At 33.8% G+C, this 13,497-nt stretch overlaps 1 protein-coding gene across 1 annotated transcript in view; it reads right to left on the bottom strand.

Annotated features, from left to right (window-relative positions):
• LOC126744023 (transport and Golgi organization protein 6 homolog) overlaps positions 1–13,497 on the bottom strand; it is a 29,219-nt gene that overhangs the window by 2,570 nt on the left and 13,152 nt on the right. Inside the window, exons 4-5 of the mRNA XM_050451332.1 lie at positions 12,504–12,655; positions 2,238–2,428 (exon numbers count right to left, since the gene is read on the bottom strand). Coding sequence (XP_050307289.1) covers positions 2,238–2,428; positions 12,504–12,655 — 343 coding nt within the window. The remainder of the gene's footprint in view (positions 1–2,237; positions 2,429–12,503; positions 12,656–13,497) is intronic.

The following is a 13,497-nucleotide window of genomic DNA, read 5'->3' as shown; positions in this document are numbered from 1 at the left end:
CCCTTGGATCGTTCTTGGCAGCTTCAAATTCAGGGGCTTGTGTTATGCCTTACCAGGTGATCGTAGACTTCTTGTTCTTCTGAAGACATTCCTAGCAGGATGGCGGCAGCATCTCCTCACAAGGCCAACGTAAAGGCAGTTGCCTTCTTCCTATATGACCAACAGTTTGCTTTTGCAGCCGTTTCAAACTGACGCTGATAAATATACCCAACAGATTCCGTATTACCATAAGCTTCGCTTTCGTTTTCCGCTGATATAGGTCTACAGTAGAAACAGGTAGTGGACTGACATTGTCTTTGTTTTCGTAGAACACGACGTTTCGGTCGGTAAGTATCTGCGACCGTTATCAAGTGTAAACTAAAGCAATTTCCTATTCTGCAGGCTTATATATGATTGATGGGATCAATAAGTCGTGAATTCTGATGATGCGTGAAGAGAGCGTCTGCTAAAAGAGGTCACCATATGTTGGAAACATCCACTTTGGGTTGACTGAAGACGCCCTGGTTTTGCATTATGTAGGCAGCTTCCAGAAATTTCCTTTTTCGCCAGTGTGATTCCTTCCTTAGGATTTTTGTTTCAGACCAGTGAATGTTATGGCCGTTTTTCCAAGCATGTTCAGCAATGCCTGACCTGGCTACTTCTCCAGTGGTCGTCCATTTGCGATGTTCCTTGGTCCTAACTGCCAAAGCTCTTTTGGTTTCGCCAACATATGAGTTCCCACACTCACGAGCGATCTGGTAGATGCAGTTTTTGGTGTCTGCTATAGATTCTGGCTTTGTTTTGGAAACAGAACTTCTTATTGTATTGCCAGATCTAAAGGCGGTTTTTAGATTAAACTTCTTAGCAATTCGTCGGATTTCCTCGGATGTACCTTTTATATAGGGAATTGCGAGAAGCCCAGTTGATTCATCCTCTTGCTTGGTTCTGGTTTCCTTCGCCATCGACCAAGGTCTACCGGGCAGCTCATCGATAGTGTTGACGTCCAATGTTGTAACTTTGTTTTGAACTTCTGAATCCTGTCCTCCATTAATAAAATAATGTTGCATAATTTTCCAGAAATGTAGCTTCCCGAACTTGAAACATTTGACCGATATCGCTTGCACCAACAAAAACAAAGTTTCCGGGTCATCACCTCAAGTAATGCGTTACGAAGTTGCTCCCCTAAGTCGCCGTCTTTTACTCTAGTGCTCTTTTCAACTCTCTCAGCAAATTTAAATCTAACAACTTTAGCATTTTTACACACTTTAATCCGATTTATTTGAGTCCACTTATATTTATTTTCAACAATATCCAGTTAACTGACGTTCAAATCACACCCCACACCTGACACCAATACAGGGTTTTTTTACCGTTCATTAGGTGTCAATTAAAATAATCGAAAATAGTCACCTAATTTATTAAGTGTGTAATTACACTACTAAATACGATCACTTAAGACTACTAGAAATATTTATTTACTATGTCCGATTTAAATCTCGCGCCAATATCCCGAACCGAACTTAATTGTCAACTGACTCCCAGCGGCTCCTTATATACTCGGCTGACCACGATTCCGGAAAATTCGATGACTTTCGAAACAGCTTGCGATATGCCACTTGTGTCATTCCAGAATGACGGTGAATCAGCTGGTTTCTCGGCGTTTCCAATATTCTTACAGTGAATTAGGAAATGCCACGGTGCTTGGTTATTCAAAGACTTAAAAATTAGAAAATGTCGCATTAAACAAGTCCGACAAGAATTCCTAACTTTGGGAAGTGTTTTCCTGCTCCGAATTTGACCTTTACATGCGGCTAAGGTTCGTAAAGTGTTATGTTTGGTCGGTGCTTTGTATGGAAAGTTGATGAGTGCAATGAAAAAAGAGAGGTTTTTGATATCCTTAAGATGCCCTGGATAACTGACAAATGAGGAAGTTCTTAGACGCGTCAACTCTTTGAAATAATGAAGAAGAGGAAACGGAAAGAAAATATCATGGCTGCGTAACATCAGACATGATGTGCAGTCGCTGATACACATCGCCATGAACGGACAAGCGATGGAAAATGTTATCGCAAACCTCCATTAGTGAATATGCATTGGAACAGGAGATAAAAAAAAGTTTTATATAATCTATCTTCTCTATGCACTTAGGACTTATAAGACACTCTGCGGATCATACCTGCATTCAAATGGATCGCTAATTGAAAAAACCACTATAGTTTTTTCCCAAATTATCTTGGATTAAAAGTATACAAAATTACCTCATAACGTCATCTCGATCATCGTGATAAATCTCTTTCAGCGTCCTATATATCGGAAGAATCTCCTCTTTAAGAAAAGCGATCATTTCACTTTCTAATCCGGCCAGTAACTGTCTAATAACTGTAACGGCGGCCCGTCGAGCCTCTATCGCCTTGTCAGTTGCTATTATGGCGTGAACGCAAACCAAAACCTTAAAAAAAAAACATCAATTAATATTAAACAGGTAATAATATCAAAAGGTGCCATTTTAAAATAATTCATTTATCGGTTTATAGGCCACGCTTCGAGGTGCCTAACTGTAAATTGTTTATAATATTATATGGTTACAAATGGGCATGTAGAGATGGCCAATTTGGCTTAACTGATTAGCCGCTCGGTATTATTAAATATTTATTATTATTTTGCAGTTATGCAGTTCGTTTGGCCTCTAAACGCTTTAATCGCACGATTTTTGTTTTCAGTAGCACAAATCTTACTCTATATACTTCTAGATTCACTAAGGTTGCCGATGTACACTCATAACGGTTTTATAATTGCCATTATTTCCTGCCGATAGGATCAGCCAATAAAGAACTAATTTTGTTTGGTTGTGTAACGCATATGAAGACAATGAAATTGCTTGGAAGGAATACTGAAAAACAATTAAATGTTGTGGAACTAATTACGTCTACTAAAATGTCATTTTATATAAAATTATGAAATACATACATATATTATGCGAGTTATAAACCATAATAGCACACATTTTTCTATAGGTTAGATTGGAGAAATAAACAAACTACCGGTTGGAATAAGTTTTACTTAAAAATCTTTTCAGTTTCAATAGTAATTTTCGGACTTAATAAAAGAGGTGAGGATATTGTGTCTGATTACACGTCAATGCCGTTGCTCCCTTTAATGTCTCAAATTATTAAGAAAAATTATGAATTATAAGCTAATGATATTTTGAGTAATTTGGCTTTTAATCCGACAAAATAACTAATGTTTCACCTACTTGGCGCTGAATGCTAAGAAGGTAGTGGTACTTTGTGACCTAACTAAAGCTTTTGATTATGATTCTACCTATTAAGCAGAGCTCCATTTTTTTATTGATTGCCATTCAAGAGAGTTCACATGTTTCTGTACCTGTGCCTTAAGGCTCAGTACTTTCCCACTCTTTTTCCTTTCCACTCTAGCGAATATCATTCGCCGATGATACCACTATTTTCTAGCACAATAGAAATGTATGTATGGGGAATATGATTAACCAAGAAATGGTGTAACTGTAATCATTCGTCCTTTACTGTTTCCAAAATAACTGATTTTCTACAGTTTTGGCTACTCCTGTCTAACTATCGATCGATTTTTTGTAATTTTCTAACATTTCCTCAACCTTTGCGAGGATTCTCTTAAATTATTTATTTTTCATATAGATTTAGCTTAAGTTTTTGTAACAAACGATATGTACAATATCCAATTCATACAATGCTTTGCACCCACAAGCACAGCGAGCAATGAATTATTAGAGGAACTATATGAGCATATTAGCCGGGCCGGAAACCTCGAAAACACTCAATATTTAATCATTACATGATACATGTGATACATGCGATGACGGATTATCAATTTTTTTATGATTCACTTTATTATTGCGGTTCCACAATGGAAAAACCAAGAATTAAAGAAGACACTGTCACGTAAATTGATTTAGGATAATTAAGGGCTAAGCGATCGACCCTACAGGGTCAAAATTTGGCTGGTCCAAGCCTCTTAACACATTTTCAAAAATGTGGTATCAGGTTTTTTTATGGGCCTTGTTTTCATGGGTGGTGAAGCATACAGTAAGTACAAATTGATTGATTGTTTTATAAACAAGTAGTTTCATATATTAGGGAAAAACCACAAAATTATCATCTTAAATTTATGGTATATAACTCATTGCATTATTTTATAAAAAAATATATATAATATAAAAATTCAAGAAAACAGTAATAAAAAACCACAGAAATGTAAACACACATGTATATATAAAATGCATCCAAGTTCAACTCACATTTGAAACACAAAAGATATTTCTTTTCCATATTTAGTTACAAACTATTGATCCTAATGCTTCAAAATATATGTATTGTAATGCTTGTCGACGTGGGAAACTTAAGTCAGTGAAAACGGAATGAACGAGGAGAGTCAGGAGAACGAACCAGATAACATATTAGTAAACAGGAACACTATCTGCCAAAATGTCACAGTGCTAAACAGATTTGAAACAGGAAGTAACCATAGACTAGTACGCTAAGACTCGTTACCAGATACACATTCCGCACAAGAGATGCCCTGCAACTCAATCAGGAAACCTATCAAAAATAACTGGAAAAGCTAAAGCCACCAGCTCAAATTGTAAGGACATAGATAAAATGTCTCAATAAAATATCGCATGACATAACTAAGCCACAAAGAAGACGTGGAGTGAGATAAGATAGAGATCAGATACTAAATTAACACCTAATAAGAAAAGAACTAATAAACCCAGAACTAATAAGAAAAAGAAGGAAGACGAACAGAGATTTCCCAGTATATCACATTCTCAGTAGAAAACGAAAAAAGAAAAAAGGAAAGACCTGAAAAAAAAACGGGAAACTGTATAGAAAAATAAAGATATGGAAGATTGAATCGAGAGTGGGGAAAACAGAAAATTGTAAAAATAAGAAACCAAGACATTTCAATTACAGACAACCAAGAAATTAGAAGAGAAATATAAGTATTCCTACCAACAGGTAGAACAACCACGTTTTTGAAAGGGCCTTAGTATTATAGATTATCTGCAATCACTTAAAGGAGTCATCGAGAAAACCACAAAATATAACATACCCTGTAAGATATGGCATTTCTGGACTACCAGAAAGTCTTTGATAGCTTCAGATTCTTCCTAATAGCAAAAAATAGACAATTGTAAAAGAGACAGAATATCAATTGGCAAATGAGAACTTAATAGGGAGTTACCATCTCTTCCAAATGATTTATCCTAGCATTAAAGAATGTTATTAAGAAGCTTGACTGGGAAAGCAAAAGGCTGCAATAAGCGAAGAAGAAGAAGAAGACGAAAAACAAAATTGTGCAAACACACTTCTGAATTTTCTTTCGATCTAACCTGGTGTGATTCCGCTGATGTGTTTATAGGGTAACTGAATCGAAAAATGTGATCATCTTTTGGATGAACTGGTTATTTGAAATTTCTAATATTAGTTTGTCTCCTTTTTCTAATAAAAACATTTCACCTATAACATAACTCTTGTCTTTTTTGTCCAACACATTGACTCATGCTATTTCCGTTATAATGAGAGATAGAACTTAAGCAGTTTGTTGGTTAATAAGGTGGTGCCAAAACATCTGGAAAATTTCTTGAATTGTTCCGAAGATAACCAAAGTTCTTTTAATTGTTTTTTTATTATGCCACATGTTCAATATTGCTTACGAGCATGTTTTTTCTGATTTTCTTCGAACATAGGTAGAGCTGAGACAGATAATTATTAAAATAGTAACAGATGAAATGATATTTTATTCAATTCTTAAATCCTTGTTCGAATTGCTTTGAAATTAGTTAATCTTACGATTACTTGATACCAGATAATCTTAAATAATAAAATGTTATTCATTATAAATGCTAACTATAAATAACACTGATATTGGCATAACAGGCATTTGCACTTTTTTTTTAATTAAAAATATTTGAAAAAAACAAGATAAATTCAACTGTTAATCAAATTTTGTTATTTTGCTATCTAGAAAAAACCAAAATGTTTGAAAATTCTGAGGTGTAAATTAATAAAAAGGAAATTATTAATTAGATAACAATTATAATGTTGAGAAACATAAATGAATCAAAGTATAATTATTAGAAAGTCCTCCATGATCCTCACCAACCAGAAAGATCATATTTTTGTCCTAGTAGTTCTAATGCTTTAAAATACCTGAAATTTCCATTTTCAGCTATATTATAATCATATTCGATTGAAATAATATTATAAGCCTCATAATAACAATTATGCTTCTCATGTTAATTTAATAAAGATGCAAACCAAGTCCATATCTACATTTAAAATAACTTGCAACGCGAGCCTGCAAGCAACAAAAAATCACTCTTAAGATCGTTTACTCTGCTCGCTCTGACATTTACCTGGCTAACATATGCTCTAACCCCCAACATAAATATACGCCAGCCAGTAAAGATTTACATGAAAGGACCGTAATGATACAAAAAGTGCAAAACGCGGATCGACGTCTATTCTGCATAATATCGCATACGGATATATCTGCAACGGGGCCACGGCTTGTTAATGAAATTCTCGGTCATAAATGCTACAAGGTATAGAGACAGTAAAAAGAGGAAAGGTAATTGAACGTGACAACGTTCTGGCATCTAATTAATTTAATTGGATGGCGTCGAAAATGAACTTGTTGCTGTTGGTGTAGGAGTTGTACCAAATGGCCGTTTTAACGGATAAAATTGTTGGTTTATAGGCCAAACCGAGAGGTATAACTGTATACAGTACTTATGAGGTGTTTATCTACAACTATTTTAGCGTGGTTTTGCATTAGGCATAATTGCAACATTGTGTTGGTATCTGACACGCTTGCACGGTTTTTAGGTTGTGTGGTTAGTAATCAGATGTCTTACCTTAGGGGATACCGTTTAATATATATTGAACAGCTCAATTATGGAACAGAATCATACAAAAATTTAAAGTATAACCAAACTGATGAGATATTATGTACAATAGGTCTAAATATTAAAAGTAAATAAATAAATTTCGAAGTGAAAGCATCTAAAAAAGTAAGTGGAAACACAATTAACTTGAAAGTTTGTCTGTGTTTCCATTTCCAAAATACATAAATATATTAAGTTCAAACAGAATCAAGTATAACAATATTTAAACAGTATACTACTTACAAAGTAACATTAGTGACCAATATAATATATAAGGTGTCCCGAATTGTAGTGACCAAACTCAAAAAACGCATCAGTGCGTATATGATTTTTAATGAATATACCTTATTAAAAATGGTACGCCACTTTTTTTTATTTGAGAAAGTCTCAGTTTGGTTCCTTGTGGTGTGGTGCGGTGCATGATTTTCCAGTTGAAAAAAACGAAAAACATTTCTGGCAGGGTCTATGTTCACTCGGAAATAAAGTTCACATGGAAATAAGTTGCAGAAGATTTCCACTATCTGAAGAAAAATATTACTGGAAATTAGATGCATTGTATCTATAATCCTGAGACAGAAACTCACACTTCACTGTTCAAAATATATTCCATCCATTGGAAGAGTACACCAAAGCAAAAACGGTTGAATATCCGAATGATTATTAGTATTAATTTACTAAAGCCAGCTAAATTATAAAGAATTCCTGGATATATTGGGTATATTGAAATCTTCAGATCTAGTCAAAGGCCTAAATCATTTGCATGAAAAAGAAAATTAAATGTAAAGTACTCTTAGGATCGAAATGTGAAACATCTTACATAAGCTGATGGATTTTCACTGAAAATTTTCAGAAGTCAAAGGGTATTGAGGAAAATTCAAGTCTCATGGATTTCAAGTCCTTGAGTAAGCTTTAAAGAGTAAATCGATTCTGAGGTACTGACATGAACCAGAAGTTTACGTAAGAACCCTGGTGAATTTCTGGACTCTCACCTAGAGTTGTTAGCAACCAAAGGACTTAAAAATGAAAATAAATCATCTTGGTTTTAAGTCTTGGATGTTGACCCAAGCACTTTAACCCTAGAGCTTGGGCTCGTCAACTCCTTTTCTGAATTAAATAAAGAGTTTTTATACAGAATATTGAAAGTTTTCAAAGAGAAATTCTAACTTGACGAAAAACGACTGATTAATGAATGGTTGCAGTCGATTGGAACTACTGATAGGGCCATGAGTTCACTTCAGAATCCTGATGAATTTATGGAGTCTCACCAAGAGTTTCTCACAAGCTAAAGAACTTGGACATGTCAATGAACCACCTTGGTTCCACTTCTATAGACTAGGTGAAATCTAAATCTTATCCTGCTCTTAATGAAATAAAGAATTTTCTTGCGGAACATCCAAACTTCGCGAAATTTACCTATAGATCCTATGGATGGATCTGAAGACTCACCATGAGTTATCAGAGTCCAAAGAACTTGGAAATACTAATGACTCATCTCGATTTCACGTTGGACTAGGTGAAAAGAGCTTGGATTCCCATCCTTCTGAAGAAAATAAAGAATTTTTTATTCGAAAATCTTGCATCTGAACAGTGATTTTGACAATAAGAGTAATGAATACATATTATAGTGTAACCTGAATACACATTGCAGGTCTAAGGAGGTGTGTTTCTTTCGGAAAAGGGTTTATTTTAACCTGGAGTCCCGTAGGGTAGTGTGCTTGATTCTCTATTATTTTTAATATGTATTCAACCTTTGGTAAATAATAAAGAGCCGAACCGAAAAAGGGTGGAAGCTATATTAAAGAAATTAGTTGGCAAATTTCTTGATAAATATAATGTTTTGTCTGATTTTTGCAGTGTGATTTTAGAGCAGGTATATCGACACGGTAAGTAACGCAATAACTAATTACAGAAACGTACACTCTCAAAAGCACTTGATGTATATAGTAAATAATGAAAGTATATTGCTAAAGTATGGTTTTAGGGAACCATCGTAGGACCTGTTAAAAAGCTAATATAAAAATCAAAACTGGGAAAATACAGTGATGAATTATTGGAATTTTGTGAGTAAAATGAAGAAGTAAAGGTGGAGGTTGGTGTTAAGTGTCAGTACCAGGATCTCAGATAGTTAATGTATTAGACAGTATTATATACAATTTAAATGTATAATATACGTTGAACCGTACAACAAACGGCTAATGACACAGTTATATTTTGTAATTCGAAAAGGTAATTCGAGGAATCTGGGTTTTTAATTAAGAAAGGCTTATACATACACTAATTATACATTATTATTATTATTATTATTATTCCTTTCCCACCTATTCTGAAAAAACTACTCTTCTTTAGGTCATACACTAAACTGCCATTGACATTAATGAACTGGATTCTATCACGTCACTGGCAACATAAATACCACACAGATCAGTAAAAGTTGACAGTCAACTCAACTTGGTTAGGTCTTTTTCTGAATGAATGATTGTGCTCCGTACCCAAGATGGAAGACTAGGATCTTCCCAGGAATACCTCAAATAGACTGACAGGATTCAAAAAGGGTCAAACACTTTCAGGGTCTACTACTTTCACAACCAAAGCCTGCACAAAGACTGAGCAGAGGTTCTTAATTTATTATTATCACCTTCTATGTCATCTTCAATCATCAAAAGATGAAAAAGCATTTTGACTTGATCTATAAGCCACCTCGCTAGATGATTTCCTCAAAAGCTCTATTCGCTCCCTCTTCTTGTACTGGATTGCCACGAAGATCCAACATTCACATATTTCAATAATTGAATTTTACAATTAATGTCCTATGTTTTTTAGACTTTTGGACTACATTTCTTTCACGCATATAAAATAATTCTCACGCCTTTTAAGCATTTCAAATGATTTCTCCTTTTGCAGTAGGTGTTTGAGATAAGTCTTTATATCAGGAATTTAGAATAATTCTTCAAAAATTCGTCACGGTAACATTTTTCAATCCTAATGTCTTTTCAAGGATTTAAAATAACTCGTCATATTTTTTTAGGTTCTTACAAATATTTTGCATGTCTTTCAGGAATGTTTCAAGAATACATTATTATTTAGTTATATTTATATATTTACAACTAAATAGTACATATCAACAATGTGAAACTCAAAAATCAAAGACGTATTACATATTACTTAAAACATAACGCCACTAATCCAATCCTAATTGAATATGACAATATTTAAAAAAATAAATAATTGTTAATTAGAGGATTGAAAGATCTCCTTAATATATGAGAACTTGGTATCGGAAACCTTGAAGAATAAGATTCATACAATCTACATCAACTTCTCCAACGCATTTGATCCAGCTAATCACATCAAATTAATTAATACGATGATATAAATTAATTGTAAACTAAAAAAGAACCAAACAAATCTTCATACAAATTATACGGTAAACACATCACCTGTTGCAAATTTTGGTGTAATTTTCGATAAAGAATTGTGTTCGCATTAATGCTATATCGAGTGGGCACATTCCTTTCTTAACATGCAACAGAAATTCATAGGCAAAGAGTTAAAGATAAAGTCTCGACAATTTCTACGGTCAATTTAGGTCGGACTGTAGACCCTTAGACTTCACAAGATAAACCTTGTAATATTGTAAAATGCTATTGATGATTTCTCATAACACTACCCTGCTACGGCGTACTATAAGGATTGACAAGATTTTGATGAAAATTTCCAATGCATCAACTGATGCAATTCAGCGGGCGCAATTATGTAAAAATGCGCAAAAAGTAGCTGCATACAGTATCACGCAAGACGAAAGTCGAGACATGCGAATAGGAAACAACTGTCAATATATATTCGATTTTATGATCAAGAAATAGAAGTTATCCGAAAAGAATTCGTAGGTTTTGTTGAATTAGAAGCAATGGATGCATACGCAAGGAGCCTCTGCAATTGATAGTTTTATAGAAAAGACAAGGGTATGATGGATGTTAGACCATGTCTAGGAAACACAAAGGCCAACGATTTCCATACAGCTTTGTACTTTCATCCTGGAAGTCACAAGTTGAATTTAGTTGTTCGATTTCAACGAAGTTCTGCAAAGTTGCAATACTGAAGCGACAATTAACGACGTCATAAACTTTTATCGATTTGCAGTTTTTAAAGAACATTTGGTAAGTATTGACGATGGACTGATAGTGCTATCTACAAAAAGGAACAGTGTAACAAAATCTTTCTCTAATATCAAAATATTCATCCTATCTTGATCCTGTTTTACAATCAAAGAGGCTCGATCGTGAAAAACATCACTCAAATGGAAAAGACCGCTTCTTCATATCTTCGCTAAAAAGAAGGTTTCCCAAAGAGAGAACTTGCCAGCATATTCTTTATTTCACTTACATTCAGCTAATATTGAAAATGGAGATTTAATACTTTATAGATGTTTCTTAAAATTTCATGAAGTACTATTTCTAGAAAGCTTGACAAGAAAGGACTGAATGATGGTACCATAATTGTAAAGACAAAAATTCGAAAGCTAAAGATCTTCAGATGTTAGACTTGTGCGATATTGTCCGAGAAGTGTTCCAGCTACGTGGTTATCTCTACACATTGCCATCGCACTACCTTGTACAACAAGTTCGATTGAACATTCGAAAGGACATTCAGTTCATTAAGAAGGGTAAAGACTTGGCTTCGATCAACCAAGGTGGAATCATATGAATGATAAAGAAATATGATTAATTTTAACTGACAATATGCTTTATTGACTTATATCATACTCCTTCTTACAGAATTTTTAAATCGAGTGTACATACATAGATAGAGAAATGATTAAAGAAAATTAAAAGATTTAGTGAAGGGAGTATTAAACAGATTTGCTAAGATCTATGCCGTTTGGCATCTGTATAAATATATAAAAAAACGGTGCTTGGTACATGCACACAGAATGTTCATTAAATAAAATCCGACTGTTACATTATGAATGTAAAATAGGTTCGCTCTCCACCCTCCCTAATCGATTCAAAATGAATTTCTGCCTGCGCCCTTGCTACCCTGGTATAGTTGCGCATGCCACGGTGGTACATACTCTGATCATCTTAAAATAAATCTCAATACTTAGCGTGTCTTCTCAAAAGAAAATCTTTCTTCAAACTATCTAGTGAATCGTACGAGTTCGTCATAACTCGTAGCGCTGTTGCCATATGATGCGAAAAGAAGCAACATTCTTGAAAATATTAAATACTAATCTAACTTTCTATCTACGTATATTTTAAATTAACTCGATTAATATACTGCAAAATTAAAACAAGTATTAATCAAAATGATTTAACAGCTGTTCGATTATCCGCCCATAAAGCGTTCAACGGTACACAATAATTGGCAGATTTTACGACCCGACATAACTTATTAAACCCATAAAATTAAACCTTAACTGGGTCAGGTTCTCAACCAGCGGTTATGCAATAAAATTAAGTTTTTTTTTGATAGATATACGACACCAGAAACCTGATAAATGAATCGTAATAATTTAATTATTTATAAGGCGAGTTAAAAAATTAATTGCAGTTTTACTGCTAAAACCTGATCATGATCTTACCTCTGTTACTACTGTTCCTAATTTGTACCCGAGGACTCTGCAGATTTCGCCTAGATTTGATAGGCTTGAGGCTCTTATCAGATGATCTTCGTCTTTCGTTCCTATTAAAAAAGTGTTTAGGAGAATTGCTTTGTATTTTGGGGCCATGTCACCTGAAATATGAAAGATGCTGTTACAATTAGCTGTAAAATTAAGATTAAAGAAGTAAATAGATAACATATTCTTTGAATTTATTATATTTACTTGATTAGATAAGTTGATGCACGATTACTATGATATAGAAGAAATTATCTTGTTTTATATAAAATTTGTCTGTGTATTGGAAATCGTGAACTTCCAAATTTGAGGTATTATATGAGCTACATAGAAACACAAAAATAAACCCCTATAGAAAGGCGTTCAAAATTTATAAATTTCACACCGTGATTACTCCAACACTCTAAATACACTCCTACAGCTCTTTACATATGACATTTTAATTAAAATTTTTTGATTTATAATTTCGAATTGCCTGCAAATAATATCGCCTTAATTAAAAACTGCTTTCAAATATGCAAAATATACATTTTGAAGTGTTCTCTTGTTCATATTGGAGACAACCTTTATTACAAACGATATTTTTAATGTTATCGATCTTAAGGGAATGTCATCTTTACTTCAATAATCATAGATATATTTTTTAAAATTATTTAATTGACTACAAACCAGTTGGAAGGCCAGTTTCACTAGGAGAACAGAAAGATAACTAAAATAGTATTTAAATGAAAAGGGAGTAAAGTATCTGTACTGTCATCGGTTTTTGAAGGACAGCTTTAAGGACCAGAATTAAGACCAGATTAAGGATTAAAGATCTTGTATTCACTTAGGCGGATAATCGTATCAAAGCTAATTAAAAACAAAGAAGAATCATTGATATTTTGTAAAATTCATTTAAATTCTTCTCTACTTTAATTTTACCAAAAAGCTTCAAAACCATTTAAATCGGCCAATACCG

The sequence above is a fragment of the Anthonomus grandis genome, chromosome 13, assembly GCF_022605725.1.
Source record: "Anthonomus grandis grandis chromosome 13, icAntGran1.3, whole genome shotgun sequence".
In the NCBI taxonomy this organism is placed as follows: Eukaryota; Metazoa; Arthropoda; class Insecta; order Coleoptera; family Curculionidae; genus Anthonomus; species Anthonomus grandis.
This window is presented reverse-complemented; position numbering and strand designations above follow the sequence as displayed.